This window comes from Salvia hispanica, chromosome 1, assembly GCF_029641045.1.
Source record: "Salvia hispanica isolate PSC_SH4W2 chromosome 1, Shi_PSC_v1, whole genome shotgun sequence".
NCBI classification, from domain to species: Eukaryota; Viridiplantae; Streptophyta; class Magnoliopsida; order Lamiales; family Lamiaceae; genus Salvia; species Salvia hispanica.
The window spans coordinates 32,249,936-32,266,140 of record NC_142692.1 but is presented as its reverse complement, the minus strand read 5'-3'; the positions used below and the strand labels follow the sequence as shown (position 1 = coordinate 32,266,140).

At 34.2% G+C, this 16,205-nt stretch overlaps 4 protein-coding genes across 4 annotated transcripts; all 4 read left to right on the top strand.

Annotated features, from left to right (window-relative positions):
- Positions 1 to 2,318: 2,318 nt before the first annotated feature.
- Positions 2,319 to 3,248, top strand: LOC125223555 (putative glutathione S-transferase parA). Its single transcript, XM_048126755.2, has 2 exons — positions 2,319 to 2,691; positions 2,759 to 3,248. The coding sequence occupies exons 1-2, from the start codon at positions 2,377 to 2,379 to the stop codon at positions 3,113 to 3,115; spliced, it is 672 nt and encodes a 223-aa protein (XP_047982712.1). The 5' UTR covers positions 2,319 to 2,376; the 3' UTR covers positions 3,116 to 3,248.
- Positions 3,249 to 6,717: 3,469 nt separating this feature from the next.
- On the top strand, positions 6,718 to 7,653 carry LOC125223557 (putative glutathione S-transferase parA). The gene is made up of 2 exons (XM_048126758.2): positions 6,718 to 7,118; positions 7,213 to 7,653. Exons 1-2 carry the CDS (start codon positions 6,804 to 6,806, stop codon positions 7,564 to 7,566), a joined length of 669 nt encoding a protein of 222 aa, XP_047982715.1. The 5' UTR covers positions 6,718 to 6,803; the 3' UTR covers positions 7,567 to 7,653.
- Positions 7,654 to 8,472: 819 nt separating this feature from the next.
- Positions 8,473 to 10,204, top strand: LOC125223559 (putative glutathione S-transferase parA). The gene is made up of 2 exons (XM_048126760.2): positions 8,473 to 8,863; positions 9,485 to 10,204. The coding sequence occupies exons 1-2, from the start codon at positions 8,549 to 8,551 to the stop codon at positions 9,830 to 9,832; spliced, it is 663 nt and encodes a 220-aa protein (XP_047982717.1). The 5' UTR covers positions 8,473 to 8,548; the 3' UTR covers positions 9,833 to 10,204.
- A 3,212-nt stretch (positions 10,205 to 13,416) lies between these two features.
- On the top strand, positions 13,417 to 14,407 carry LOC125223558 (putative glutathione S-transferase parA). Its single transcript, XM_048126759.2, has 2 exons — positions 13,417 to 13,811; positions 13,914 to 14,407. The coding sequence occupies exons 1-2, from the start codon at positions 13,497 to 13,499 to the stop codon at positions 14,262 to 14,264; spliced, it is 666 nt and encodes a 221-aa protein (XP_047982716.1). The 5' UTR covers positions 13,417 to 13,496; the 3' UTR covers positions 14,265 to 14,407.
- Positions 14,408 to 16,205: the final 1,798 nt, after the last annotated feature.

Genomic DNA, 16,205 nt, shown 5'->3' with positions numbered 1-16,205 from the left:
TAATCTAATCTAATACTTATAAAATTAGAGTCCTAGTGTGGGACGAGTCCCAACTTAGTAGTGCACACAAATGGGTATAGGATGTCATCCTTCGAGTTCGTCGGTTCTGTGATCGTCGTAAAACATAACCACATTCCTAGTTTACAAATGTTCAGATACGGTGTATGTTAAAGATACTTAGATTACGGAGTTGATTTTTACGGATGAACTATTTAGTGTATTCAGATATTTTTAAAAGATAAAACAGCTTATTTAATGATGGGTTAACAAAACTTCCTTTACCAAAAACATATCTTTTGGCATGTGTTCATTGAATATACCAAATATTCAGTCCTTCATATGTTTTAAAAATTTACAGATTGAGAAGTGATGACAAAGGAAGATGTTGAGCAGAGAAGCTAAGTGTCTTTTGATAAAATAATGTTGTATGGATCATGTTTCCATGCATGATGTCATTTGTTCTTAAACTCTTCCCCTGCAAGTTAAAAACTTGTGTTATTTACTTCATGTGTGAATAAGCCGTTACTTGATATTCTAAAGTCAATCCCAATTATTTCAGTTTATAATCAATTATATGGATGTTTCCCAGCTTGCTCAATCCTCTCATAGTCATGGTATCCCAAGCCTGCTATCACTAGTAAGTGCGATCGTGTCAAGGGGTGGAAAGGAGCGCCATGACAAAGAGAAGAAAAAGAAAGGGGAAGAAGATATGGGAATTTAGTGCTTAAGTTTTTTTAAATCTCATTTATTAATTTGTATATATATTTTGCATTTTAATTTTAGTTCTTTTAATATTTTTTAATTTCAATTATTAATATGTGTATTTTATTGTATTTTAATTTCAATTACTAATTTGTGCATTAAATTTTGATTATTTAACTAATTACATATTTATTATATGTATTTTGAATAATTAGTACTATAAATTAATGTGAGGGGGGTATGGGGAGGGGTACGAGGAGAGGCGTGAAGAAAAATGAGAAACTCTATTGTTTTGAAAAGAGAAAGCGGCTAGCTGTATTACTATAAGTGATTGGCTTTTGACAACCAGTGGGTTAAGGCCTTCCTCTTAAAGGACTATTTTGTATCCTAATTTAACTCCCTCGCATGATGTCGTAACGTGGGGACTCAGCCTTTTTTTTTTGCTGCAATAAGTGATATGATTGCAGAATATATTACACCGACACTTTACCTCATTATATATTAGACTACTGAAGCATAAAGAAGGGGACATAAAACTGATTTCATATCCATTAGCCAACAACTCAACACGGGACCATTTTCTGTAACAATAACAAGAATCAGATATTCTTGAATCCATCTCCTTTCATCACGTCGTTGATCGCTCCATCATGACTGTTTGTGATTAGGGGTGAGCAAAAAATCAAAAATCGAATATCCGAACCTAACCAAACTGAAAATTTTAAATTCGGTTCGGCTTTAAAAATATAAAAAATTTGGTTTTTCGATTCAGTTCAGACGAAAAATAATAAAAAAACTGAAAAATCGAATTATATTTTAAATATAATATTATATATATTTATTCTATTAATTTAATATATTACTACCTCTGTCCCCTATTAACAGTCACACTTTTCCATTTCGGTCCGTCCTCAATTAAGAGTCACACTTCATTTTTACCATAAATGGTAAGTAGGTCCCACATTCTACTAACTCAATTCACTCACATTTTATTATAAAACCAATATAAAAAAATGGGTCCCACATCCCACTAACTTTTTCAAACCAACTGTTCTTTATATTTCTTAAAACCCGTGCCCGGTCAAAGTGTGACTCCTATGGGGGACGGAGGGAGTATATAATATATATTCTTTTAATATATTTTATATAATATGTATTATATATATTCTATTAATTTTATATTACATATATATATATATTAATATATAGTCCATATATTTTTCGGTTTTTTCAATTTTTGAAGTTCGGTGTTCGATTTTTCGGATTCGGTTCGGTTTGGGTTTTGAACTAAATTCGGTTTTGGTTCAGTTTGAGCAAAAAATCGAATCAAAACCTGAATGATCACCCCTATTTGTGATTTTTTCATGAGCTGGAATGTGCTTATTACTCGACATATGTCCATCATCTGAGGCATCAATCTGTTCAACTTCATCAGGTATCTTTACATCTCCAATAAGGTGACGTCCAACGTGAAAATTGTGTACTAACGAAAAAAAAGAGGATAATGATGAGGGGTAAAATGTGGAGTAAAAAAATATAAATATACGGAATATGCTAAAAAGTGAAAAAGAAAGTCTTTATATTTACTGGAGTAGTATTTTATACCGCTTACTCTCTATAAGAATACATAACAGCAAACTTCAATCTGAGAGAAGTAAAAGAGAGAGAAAAGAAATGGGTGAGAAGCTGATTCTGCTGGATCATTTTGCTAGCTCGTTCGGAATGAGGGCGAGAGTAGCGCTGGCAGCAAAAGGCGTGGCATACGAGTACAGCGAGCAAGACCTGTTCAACAAAAGCCAGCTTCTTCTCGAATCCAACCCCATTCACAAGCAAATCCCCGTCTTGATTCACAACGGTAAACCTGTCTGCGAGTCTCTCATCATTCTTGAGTACATCGACGAGGTTTGGAACAAAGAATACCCTCTTCTGCCTCCCCATCCCTACCAGCGAGCTCAAGCTAGGTTCTGGGCTGATTACATCGACAAAAAGGTTTCTGTTCTTTATCAGTTTGGAATTATATGATCAAAAATGACTAGTCATCATGTTTGTGTTACAGTTGTATGGTGCTGGAAGGAAGATCTGGAGTACGGGCAGCGGGGAAGAGCAGGAAGCGGCGAAGAAGGAGTTGGTTGAGACTCTGAAGCAGATGGAATCGCAGCTGGGAGAGGAGGCCTTCTTCGGGGGCGAAAGGCTGGGGTTTTTGGACGTGGCGTTGATCGGGTATTCCAGGTGGTTCCACACCTACGAAATGTGCGGTGGTTTCAGCATTCAAGAGCATTGTCCCAAACTCACTCAATGGGTGAAGAGGTGTTTGGAGATAGACTTTGTGTCCGAATCCTTGACCGATCCGGCTAAGATTTATGGCTCGATGGTAGAGTATAGGAAGGACGTGCTCGGCATCCACACCCCCTAGTTAGTAATTACTACTCCATCTCTTTTGTTTTCTGTGGTTGAGATCGCCCAACCACATGTATCCTTATCTCTTCAAATAAAATGTACTACTCCTACTACTTACGCTCAATAATTGAAATCTGGAATTTCGAGAATTTTTCTACTACAGTTAGTGAATTTTAGTAATATTAAACTTACGTGGTAAAGTAATTATGCTTTTATATTAAATTGTTATCCGAAATCTTCCCAAAGCCTGCAATGCCTACCGTGGATTTTTATCTCTCAATTATTGGCAAGCCCTCCATGTGCATTTTTAGAGAGATGGAGTAAAATTTTGATGGAAATAATATCTGAAATAAAAGTGAAATGAGGTTATATTTAAACGATTTTGAATTAAGAATAAAAAATTTAAATTTCGACCGCCTATTATCCACCCCTAAAACCACCTACCACCCCCCACCACGTTTACAATGAGCGACAAGCAGCACCTAAGGTTGTGTATTATCTGGAAAATAAGGGGGAAAAAAGGACTGATCATCACACTTTCAGCTCAAACAATTGGGATACGACAACTGTAGCAAGTTTCAAAAGGAGAGGGCCAACCGCAACATATTCTACCATGTGAACTACTCCCTCCACTCCATGGCACTGAAGTCATTTTGCCAATTTGGTACGTTCCATAATAGTTGAGTTATTTTTACTTTTAGTAAATGTCAATTTCTTCTTACTTACTTTACTCTTTTCACTTACTTTTATTCTCTTTTTATCTCTTTACCTTTTTCTTTTTCTACTTTATTAGTGTTTCTTTACCGAACTCAATTAACACAAATTTTCTTAATTTCTATGCTGGAAAGAAATGCTTTCACTACTGTGAAACGGAAAGAGTATTTATTTACAAATATCAAATGCATAATATGTATTCCTCTAGATTGAGTAATTTATTTAACCAATATCCAGTAAATAAGTTGAGTATTGTTAACAAACATTTACAATAAAATATTGAAATTCCAAACTCAATTCTTTGATGTACTAATGATTTGCTATTAATGTAGCATTAGTGATGATATTATATATAAATGCGATCAAACTTAGTTACTACAACTACTTAGCTGTAGTGCTGTACTATAGCAAATCTAGTTTCTACCACATTGAATTATATATCAAAGTATTACGAAAATTCGTATTTGCAATGTTTATTCTATTATTATACGCCTCAAACTATATTGTAATTAGAATGATTGAAATATTACAAATCAATAAATTTCAACATGTTAGAAAGTTATTTACACTCAGTAATCTTAATATATAAATATAAAACCGTATAAATAAAATAAAGCATAGTCGATAATCAATACAAAAATTAGTAAGAGATATTGGTCAACTATGAATTTTGGTCTAAATCTCTTATTTCGGGATAATTACGCAACTCATATAAAATACTCCTATTTCATTTTGTTATGTATAGAAATCATTAAATTTTTGCGTATGTTGAGTACCATCGTTATTTCATTTTTGTACAAAAAGTTATATCGTTGTTTAATGTTCATACTAAAAATTTCATTATTGTTTCATATTCTCTACGTCACTTAGGTAATGAATTAATAATGTCCAAACTCATATGACAGAATATATTAAATTGAAACATGGTTGAAATGTTTGTACTACTACGGCTGCGTAAACCTCAAACTTTTTTATACCAATGTAGAACAAATTAGAAACATTTTGTACTACTATGTATTTAATTACCCCTCCGTATGTTATTTCAAAAATATCAATGTGTGTTATTTCTAAGAACTTTATAAGTGATTTGAAATATCACAAATTAATATTTCTTGTGTTATTTTCTAATCCGATTCAAATAAGATATTTTCAGCAAAAACTTACATGAGCAACCATAAAACAATTGTACTTATTTTAGACAATTTTTAAGTTTGTAACAAATGGAATAAAAAACTAATTTAAAATTTACCCTTCCAAGAATCAGACCCTTATCTCTTTTTTTCACAAATCAGAGTCATTTTGATAATTATTCCAAAATAAGCCTAAAACAAAGTAACGTTATAGTAGTAACAAGTAAGAACAAACCCAAAGGAGTTTGCTCCAATTTTTATATGGGTTCCGAGCCCCGTCCACCAAATCAAAGCAAAATGCAATCTTTCTCAAGAAAAAGTTAAAAAATTGAGAAAAAATAAACCCGAAAGTAAAAGAAAGAGAAAAAATAGAGAAAAATGGAGTGTTAGAGGGGCAGCCGATTTTTTTATGATAATTTTTGGGAAGAAGAATTCAAATTTTGATCATAAAAGGTGCCCCCAACTATTATTTTAATTCATGAACATTATGTTGCCATTTGGCATAATCCTACATACATATATATAATTTCTAGACTTTTCTACATACTTCTAAGAATTAAAAAGAACTCATCTTATGGTATTACTTGTAGGAATAAAATCGCCACACGTAAATCAAGTCTAAGAGTAGTGTATTTCATGCGAAATTACAAATTTGCTCTGTCAATTTCTTATACAAACATCAATCAAATTCTAATTTCTTGCATTATTCATATTATACTTTTAATGTTCATTTAGAAAGATAAAATAACTCTCGTTAACTATCACTTGCTCCATTATTTAAATTTATTCAACTCTCTCGGCATCAAAACCATTGCCACTCAATTAGAAAGATACAATAACTCTCATTAACTATCACTTATTATTTCATTTATTCAACTCTCTAGGCATTAAAACCATTACCGAAAACTTAATTTGTAAACTTTAATTATCTTGACTATAAACCTTCTAATTCCCTTTCATTTCCAACCATATATAATTTTTACTATTTTTTATATCGAATTATTTGTCATAAGATCTGATTCTACTATTTCTAAATCGGAATGAAAAATTCCGTGTAGGATCATTTCTGAGATATTACAAGCTAAGTGTCTTTTGATAAATAATATTATATGGATCATGTCTCCATACATGATGTCATTTATTCTTAAACTCTTCCCCTGCAAGTTAAACCCAAACTTGTGTTATTTACTTGTCATTTACTTGTGAATAAGCTGGTACTTGATATTCTCAAGTCAATTAATCTCAATTATTTCAGTTTATATTCAATTGTACCGATGTTTTCCAATCTTCTTCGCTTGTTCAATCCTCCCATAGTCATGGTATCCCAAGCCTACTATTACTAGTAAGTGTGACCGTGACAAGGGGTGGAAAGGAAAGCCAGGACAAAGAGAAGAAAAAAAAGGGGAAGAAGATATGGGAATTCAGTGCTCAAGTTTTTTTAAATTTCATTTATTAATTTGTATATTTATTTTGCATTTTAATTTTAGTTATCTTTTTATATTTTTTTTATTTCAATTATTAATATGTGTGTTTTTATTGTATTTTAATTTCAATTACTGATTTTTGCATTAAATTTTGATTATTTAACTAATTACATATTTATTCTAGTAGTATGTATTTTGAATAATTACCGTAAATTAACGTGAAGGGTGTGGGAAGGGGTACGAGGAGGGGAGACGTCCAATGTGGAAATTGTGAACTAATGTGGAATGTGCTAAAAAGTGAAAAAGAAAGTCTTTATATTTATTTCATAAGATACCGTTCACTCTCTATCACTCCCTTCAGTCCGTTGGCAACTACTCTATATAAGTACTACTCCAAGAAACTGAAAATCTGAGAGAAGTGAAAGAGAAAGAAAAAATGGGGGAGAAGGTGATTCTGTTGGATCATTTTGCTAGCTCGTTCGGAATGAGGGCGAGAGTAGCGCTGGCAGCAAAAGGTGTGGAATACGAGTACAGCGAGCAAGACCTGTTCAACAAAAGCCAGCTTCTTCTCCAATCCAACCCCATTCACAAGCAAATCCCCGTCTTGATTCACAACGGTAAACCCGTTTGCGAGTCTCTCATCATTCTTGAGTACATCGACGAGGTTTGGAACCAAGAATACCCTCTTCTGCCTCCCCATCCATACCAGAGATCTCAAGCTAGGTTCTGGGCTCATTACATCGACAAAAAGGCCAGTTTCTTAATTTTTCTTGGAAGTTGGAATTATCTATACGTATGATAAAAAATGACTTGTGTGATCTTATTATATTTTATTTGTATTGCAGCTGTATGGTGCGGGAAGGAAGATCTGGGGTACGGGTAGCGGGGAAGAGCAGGAAGCGGCGAAGAAGGAGTTGGTTGAGACTCTGAAGCAGATGGAATCGCAGCTGGGAGAGGAGGCCTTCTTCGGGGGCGAAAGGCTGGGGTTTTTGGACGTGGCGTTGATCGGGTATTCCAGGTGGTTCCACACCTACGAAATGTGCGGTGGTTTCAGCATTCAAGAGCATTGTCCCAAACTCACTCAGTGGGTGAAGAGGTGTTTGGAGATAGACTTTGTGTCCGAATCCTTGCCCGATCCGGCTAAGATTTATGACTTGATTGTAGAGGGAAGGAAGGTGCTCGGCATCCACACCCCCTAATTACTATTGTCTGTGGTTGAGATCGCCCAACCACATGTATCCTTATCTCTTCAACTTATTCAATAATTGAAATCTGGAATTTCGACATTCTTTAAATTTTTTTACTATAGTTGGTGAGTTTTATGCTTTTTATATTTAAGTTAAGTAAATTGTTATCCGAAATCTTTCCCAAAGCCTGCAACGCCGACTGGGGATTTTTATCTCTCAATTATTGGCAAGCCCTCCACGTACATTTCTAAAGAGATGGAGTAAAATTTTGTTGGAAATGAGTATATGAAATGAAAGTGAAATGAGGTTATATTTATTAAAGATTTAAAATTCAGAATAAAATATTTAAATTTCGACGACAGCCTATTATCCACTCCGGCCCCCACCCTCGCGGCACGATGCACGTTCTCAATGAGCGACAAGCAGCACCTTATTATCTGGAAAATAATAACACTCCTAATAAAAAATAAATAAAAAATTGGTCATCGCACTTAGCTCAATGTGGAAATTGTGAACTAATGAAAAAAAGAGGATAATGATGAGGGCATGGACACTTTACCTATTATATAATCCTATTGGACTACTGAAGCATAAAGCAAAGGAACCACTTTCTGTAATAATAACAAGAATCATATTCTTCAATCCATCTCCTTTCACATGACCATTTGTGATCTTTTTCATGAGCTGGAATGTGCTCATTACTCGACACATGTCCATCATATGAGGCATCAATCTGTTCAACTTCATCAGGTATCTTTACATCTCCAATAAGGTGACGTCCAATATGGAAATTGTTCACTAGTGAAAAAAATGTGGATAATGATGAGGGGTAAAATGTAAAATAAAAATAAAATACGGAATATGCTAAAAAGTGAAAAAGAAAGTCTTTATATTTACTACTCCTACATAACAACAAACTGAAAATATGAGAGAAGTAAAAGAGAGAGAGAAAAAAAACTGAAAATCTGAGAGAAGTAAAAGAGAGAGAGAAAAAATGGGGGAGAAGGTGATTCTGCTGGATCAGTTTGTTAGCATGTTCGGAATGAGGGCGAGAATAGCGCTGGCAGCAAAAGGCGTGGTATACGACTACAGAGAGCAAGACCTGTTCAACAAAAGCCAGCTTCTTCTCCAATCCAACCCCATTCACAAGCAAATCCCCATCTTGATTCAGAACGATAAGCCCGTCTGCGAGTCTCTCATCATTCTTGAGTACATCGACGAGGTTTGGAACCAAGGATACCCTCTTTTGCCTCCCCATCCCTACCAGAGAGCTCAAGCTAGGTTCTGGGTTGATTACATCGACAAACAGGTTTGTTATTCTTTATCAGTTTGATAGGGTAGATAACTCATCTATCTTGGAATTATATATTGAAAACGTGTGATAAATAAGAGGCTTTTGGCCTTTCATGTGGCTAAGTCCTTCGGCCTTTCATGTTCTTGTAACCTCCATTTGGTTTATGATGTCCCTTGATACTAAGACCTTTGAGGTGGCCTCCCCTCTCCTATAAATAGGTAGAGTTTGGAAGAGGGAAAGAGACCAACAAAAAGCATTCTCTCTTCTCTCTAGTTCGCTACATCATAGTAGCATTGCATAGCTCAATTCTCGGAACTCCATCAAGTTCTCCGGTGCCTAGCGGGTTTGAGGTGCTTCTACACGCTAGGAGGAAGTCGTTTTATCTTTGGGGACAATACGTCATTCCGTGAGCACTAGCCGGGACGTAATTTGTCTTGCGGAAAGAGGGCTTCCCTCGACTCGACTTATAGTTCGGTTTGTTTTATTACTTCTGTTGTAATTTTCATTCCACTTATTGTTATTATCTTCTTTCGATTGTAATAGTTAGAGTACCGCCTGTAACGGCTTGGAAAGTTTATCCCTTTATTTCTAACATTATATGAACAAAAATGACTTGTTATCATGTTTGTGTTGCAGTTCTATGGTACTGGAAGGAAGATCTGGTGTACGAGCAGCGAGGAAGAGCTGGAAGCAGGGAAGAAGGAATTGGTTGAGACTCTGAAGCAGTTGGAATCGCAGCTGGGCGAGGAGGCCTTCTTCGGGGGCGAAAGGCTGGGGTTTTTGGACGTGGTATTGGTCCCGTATTCGACGTGTTTCCACACCTACAAAATGTGTAGTGGTTTCAGCATTCGAGAGCACTGCCCCAAACTCACTCAATGTGTGAAGAGGTGTATAGACTTTGTGTCGGAATCCTTGGCCGATCCGGCTAAGATTTATGACTTCGTTTCAGTGATGAGGAAGGTGCTCGGCCTCCACACCCTCTAATTAATTCCTACTACTCCCTCCGTCCCAGAGAAGTTGGCATACTTTGAAAATGGCACGGGATTTTAGGAGGTTTTGTTTTGTGTGTTAAATGGAGAGAGAAAATATAATTTTTATATTCATGTGAGAGAGAACTTTTTCCAAAAAGGGAAATGTGACATCTTTTGTGGGACAAACTAAAAAAGAAAGTGTGTCAACTTCTCTGGGACGGAGGGAGTACTATCTCTTTTGTTTTCTGCGGTTGAGATCGCCCAACCACATGTATCCTAGCTTAGTAGCTTATCTGTTCAAATTATATGTATCGTACGCTCAATAATTGATCGAAATTTGGAATTTCGAGATTTTAGTAATATTATGCTTTTATATTTATGTATATTTATTGGACGTTGACACTAGTTTGTGTTAAAATGACAACACCTCTTAAAGTGACACCGTGACATCACATATAGACACCACATATACAACAATATTATAAACGTTACACAACAATATTATAAACGCTACATAGCAATCTATAGATTGTTGTATAGTGTGTCTGATATTGTTGGCCGAGAAAAATTGTTGTATAAGGTGTAGCACATTCCTGGCCGTCTTTTTTGGGTCTTTTTTTTTTATGTGGCAGCTTATTATTTGTCCACGTGTACAAATGATTGACTAGGAATGGTGGTATGGTGTTATTTTAAGAGGTGGTGGCACCCTAACACTCTCTCGTTGACACTTTGTATAACTATGTAATTTTTAAATTAAATTCTTGTTCATTAAGTAAATAAATGTATATATTAATTATACAGTAAGATTTATCTTTATATACTATTTTTTTTTATGATTAATATTCAAGCTTTATAATTTATAAATATATCTATATTATATCTAGAGTCATCTTCTATTGCTTATAGCATTCTAATCCAAAATCAAGACCAAATCTCCACCCTTAAATTTTAAAATGAGTGGATGAGATTGAAACTTACGAATTTCAATAAATAGTAGACAAAATATCAACAAAAGGGTAATATCGTTATTATGTTATCATATGATAATTTTTGTGAATGTTTTTTTATATCAACATAGTGTATTACAAATATCAACAATATGACATAAGAATATCAACACTAGTACAAGAAATATCAACACATATTTATTGAGATTTTTACATGGTTTTATTGAGATTTTATTTGCATTATATTGATATTTTTTTATGTATTTGTTGATAAAAATCTGGTTATCAACATTTACGAAAACTAAAATAAAAAATATCAAATTTCATCATCCGAACGTCGTCGGAACATATGCAATTGAGATATCGTTGGAATCCTTATAAAATTATCTTTAATTTGATATATTTTTTAGGAAAAAATAATTTAAATCGAGAGAGTTACGTAAATTTAAAGTTTTAAGATGATTTTAATGAGAGGGAATTAACATTAATACCCTCTAATTTTATTTATTAATTTTCTTAATTAAATATAATCCATGTGGCATTATTTCAACCACTAGATATTCTAATCTAATATCTAAGATTTGATCTTAATTTGAGATTGCCAGCAATTATCACTTCCCATTATATCTATATATAAATTACTTAAGGTGGCAGCAGTAGTACATGCAGTTAGAATTGAGTTAACTTTGATTAATATATTATTGTTCAAGATTTTTAGTCATTTTTATTTTTTAGACTTCTCTATGTATCATGTATTGAATTTAGATATGCCTAAAATGAATATATTGATTATGAAAATTTTATTTCGGATATTCTCTTGGTCATGTTGGTCTATTATGAAAAGACTTGGTTTTAGTCATAGACAATTGTATATTGCATTTTTTTAAGAGTCACAGATTGTAGTCTACAGTGACGAATGAGGTTGACGTCAAGAAGTGAACAGTGCATATATTTTTATGGACGAAGGAAGTAATGTTTTAGACCGAAGACATAAATGTGTTAGATGGTTTTTAAAAAATTGAGATGACTATTTAATCTCCGGATTTATTTTAGTTCCCAAATAATTAATTCAATTAAATTAGTGTTTCCAAATTAACTAATGCAATAAATCAAATCTCATGTTTTAATTAAGGCATATAACTTCATAAATTCATTAAGATGAGACAAAGAATAAAGTAAACATCATGTATAATATATGCATTTTATTTAAGTCAGATGATTTTTAAAGTCTGATCATTATTCTTTCTAAAAAGGTCATTTTTGCATGCTATTTGAGACCGAAATGGTAAGTCAAGTTAAGGATTTAAGCGAACAAGGTAAAGTTCAAGTCCCCACTAGATTAATAAACTAATACAAATAAAATCCGAGTCCTAGTGCGGGAAGAGTCCCAACTCGGACTAGTGCACACAAATGGGATCGTGGAATATAACCACATTCTCGGTTAAAAAAATTTCAGATACGATATATGTTAAAGATATTTAGATTGCGCAGTTGACTTTTACGGATGAAATATTTAGTGTACTCAAACATTTTTAAAAGATAAAACAGCTCATTTAATAATGGGTTAACAAAACTTCTTTTGCCAAAAACATATCTTTTGGCATGTGTTAATTGAATATACCAAATATTTAGTCCTTCATATGTTTTAAAAATTTACAGAATGAGAAGTGATGACGACCGAAGATGTTGAGCAGAGATGCTAAGTGTCTTTTGATAAAATAATGTTGTATGGATCATATCTCCATACATGATGTCATTTGTTCTAATACTCTTCACCTGCAAGTTAAACTCAAACTTGTGTTATTTACTTTAAGTGTGAATAAGCCGGTATTTGATATTCTCAATCAATCCCAATTATTTCAGTTTATAATCAATTATACTGATGTTTCCCAATCTTCTTAGCTTGTTCAATCCTCTCATAGTCATGGTATCCCAGGTCTGTTATCACTAGTAAGTGCGATCGTGACAAGGGGTAGAAAGGAGCCCCATGACAAAGGGAAGAAAAAGAAAGGGGAAGAAGGTATGGAATTCAATGCTTAAGTTTTTTTAAATTTCATTTATTAATTTGCATATATATTTTGCATTTTAATTTTAGTTCTTTTTATATTTTTTAATTTCAATTAATAATATTTGTATTTTATTGTATTTTAATTTCAATTACTAATTTTTGCATTAAACTTTGATTATTTAACTAATTACATATTTATTATATGTATTTTGAATAATTAGAAGGACAAATTTGTAAATACATATTATTAACTTGATATAAATATTCCCTATCAAACACAAGTCACTAATAATGAATTATTTAACTAGCTTATCAAATATATTAATGTAAAATCAATTTATTCCATAATAGGATCTAAATCTTGATCGAGCCCTATTATGGGCATATTCCATACCACTTGTCAAACGAGGCCTTAGCGTAAATTAATGTAAGGGTGTGGGGAGGGGTACGAGGAGAGGAGACGTCCATTGTGGAAATTGTAAAATAATGAAAAAAAGAGAGGAGAAATGGAGAATGATGAGGGGTAAAATGTCAAAAAAAAGTAAATATACGGAATATGCTAAAATAGGAAAAAGAAAGTCTTATCCTAACTTAATGGTGCTATTTATTTTGTAAGATACCGTTCACTCTCTATCACTCCCTTTCCAGTCCTTTGGCAACTACCACACAGACTACACAACAGCAAATTGAAAATCTGAGAGAAGTAAGAGAGAAAGAAAAAAATGGGGGAGAAGGTGATTCTGCTGGATCAGTTTGTTAGCATGTTCGGAATGAGGGCGAGAGTAGCGCTGGCAGCAAAAGGCGTGGTCTACGAGTACAGAGAGCAAGACCTCCGCAACAAAAGCCAGCTTCTTCTCCAATCCAATCCCATTTACAAGCAAATCCCCGTCTTGATTCACAACGATAAGCCCGTCTGCGAGTCTCTCACCATTCTTGAGTACATCGACGAGGTTTGGAACCAAGAATACCCTCTTCTGCCTCCAAATCCCTACCACAGAGCTCAAGCTAGGTTCTGGGCTGATTACATTGACAAAAAGGTCTGCTCTATCTATAGGATTTCCTTATCAGTTTGGTAGGGTAGGTTATAACTCATCTATCTTGGAATTATATGGACTTAAAATGTGTGTTCTGTGTTGCAGTTGTATGGTGCTGGAAGGAAGATCTGGAGTGCGAGCGGGGAAGAGCTGGAAGCGGGGAAGAAGGAGTTGGTTGAGATTCTGATGCAGTTGGAATCGCAGCTGGGCGAGGAGGCCTTCTTCGGGGGCGAAAGGCTGGGGTTTTTGGACGTGGCGTTGGTCACGTATTCGACGTGGTTCCACACCTACGAAATGTGCGCTGGTTTCAGCATTCAAGAGCATTGCCCCAAACTCATTCAATGGGTGAAGAGGTGTTTGGAGATAGACTTTGTGTCGGAATCCTTGGCCGATCCGGCTAAGATTTATGACTTCGTTTTAGTGATAAGGAAGGTGCTCGTCCTCCACACCCCCTAATTACTACTAGTGCTACTTTCTCTTTTGTTTTTTGTGGTTGAGATATTTTAAGTTGATGGTGACGCCGAACCACGTATATCCCTATCTGTTCAAATTATGTGTAACGCTCAATAATTGAAATTTGGAATTTCGAGATTTTTAAATTTTTTTACTACAGTTGGTGAGTTTTAGTAATATTAATTAACCTTACGTGGTTAAGTAAATTGTTATCTGAAATCTTTCCCATAGCCTGCAACGCCTACCGGGGATTTCTATCTTTATATTTAAGTAAAGTATAATATATGCATTTTATTTAAGTCTAATGATTTTTTAAAGCCAGATCATCATGTTATATTCTTCCTAAAAGGGTCATTTCCGCACGTTATTTGAGACCGAAATGAAAAGTCAAGTTAAGGATTTTAAGCGAACAAGGTAAAATTCAAGTCCTCGCTAGATTAATAAACTAATTATAGTTCTAATACTAATAAAATCCGAGTCCTAGTGTGGGAAGAATCCCAACTCAGACTAGCGCACACAAATGGGGATCGAACGTCATCCTTCGAGTTGGTCGGTTCTGTGATCGTCGTGGAATATAACCACATTCCCAGTTCACAAATGTTCAGATACGTTATATGTTAAAGATACCTAGATTGCGCAGTTGATTTTTACGGAAGAAATATTTTAGCATACTCAGACATTTTTAAAAGATAAAACATCTCATTTAATGTTGGGTTAACAAAACTTCTTTTACCAAAAACATTAAACATATCTTTTGGCATGTGTTCACTGCATATACCAAATATTCGGTCCTTTATGTTTTAAAAATTTACAGATTGAGAAGTGGTGACGAAGGACGATGTTGAGCATAGATGCTAAGTGTCTTTTGATGAAATAATGTTGTATGGATCATGTCTCCATACATGATGGCATTTGTTCTTAAACTCTTCCCATGCAAGTTAAACTCAAACTTGTGTTATTTACTTTATATGTGAATAAGTTGGTACTTGATATTCTCAAGTCAATCTCAATTATTTCAGTTTATAATCAATTATACTGATGTTTCCCAATCTTCTTCGCTTGTTCAATCCTCCCATAATCATGGTATCCAAAGCCTGTTATCACTTGTAAGTGCGATCGTGACAAGGGGTGGAAAGGAGCGCCATGACAACGAGAAGAAAAAGAAAGGGGAAGAAGATTATGGAAATTCAGTGCTAAGTTTTTTAAAATTTCATTTATTAATTTGTATATACATTTGGCATTTTAATTTTAGTTCTTTTTATATTTTTAATTTCAATTACTAATTTGTGCATTAAATTTGATCATTTAACTACTTACATATTTATTACTCTCTCCGTGCCCAAATAATTTGTCTCACTTTGATCAGACACGAGTTTTAAGAAATGTAATGAAAAGTAAGTTGAAAAAGTTAGTGGAATGTGAGTCCTATTTTTATATATTTGTTTTATAATAAATGTGAGTAGGCATGGGTTAGTGGAATATGAGGTCCACTACCAAAAATGGTAAAAAGTGAAATGAGACAAATTATATGGGATGGACCGAAATGGAAAAATGGGACAAATTATCTGGGACAAAGGGAGTATATGTATTTTGAATAATTAGTGTAAATTAATGTGAGGAGTGTGGGGAGGGTTACAAGGAGAGGTGTGAAGGAAAGTGAGAAACTCCATAGTTTTGAAAAGAGAAAGCTGCTAGCTGTAGGATTTGGATCCCCTGCTACGGAGGAATCACAGCAGGGGATGTTGTGCTCTCCCATTCTAATATCTTATTTATAAAATATAACATTAAAAAATTAAATATGTTTTATAATTAAAAATGATATGTAAGAGGCACAGCACCCCTGTTGTGATTCCTCCATAGCAGGGGATCCAAGCCCGCTAGCTATATTACATTAAGTGATAGGATGCAGAATGCATTACACAGACACTTTACCTCATTAATATA

Bases quoted from the DNA above. Each gene is read 5' to 3' on its own strand.
- LOC125223557 (XM_048126758.2), top strand. From the start codon at position 6,804: ATGGGGGAGAAGGTGATTCTGTTGGATCATTTTGCTAGCTCGTTCGGA. The intron at 7,119-7,212 runs GCCAGTTTCTTA...TTTGTATTGCAG, and splicing joins CTCATTACATCGACAAAAAG to CTGTATGGTGCGGGAAGGAA.
- LOC125223559 (XM_048126760.2), top strand. From the start codon at position 8,549: ATGGGGGAGAAGGTGATTCTGCTGGATCAGTTTGTTAGCATGTTCGGA. The intron at 8,864-9,484 runs GTTTGTTATTCT...TTTGTGTTGCAG, and splicing joins TTGATTACATCGACAAACAG to TTCTATGGTACTGGAAGGAA.
- LOC125223558 (XM_048126759.2), top strand. From the start codon at position 13,497: ATGGGGGAGAAGGTGATTCTGCTGGATCAGTTTGTTAGCATGTTCGGA. The intron at 13,812-13,913 runs GTCTGCTCTATC...TCTGTGTTGCAG, and splicing joins CTGATTACATTGACAAAAAG to TTGTATGGTGCTGGAAGGAA.
- LOC125223555 (XM_048126755.2), top strand. From the start codon at position 2,377: ATGGGTGAGAAGCTGATTCTGCTGGATCATTTTGCTAGCTCGTTCGGA. The intron at 2,692-2,758 runs GTTTCTGTTCTT...TTTGTGTTACAG, and splicing joins CTGATTACATCGACAAAAAG to TTGTATGGTGCTGGAAGGAA.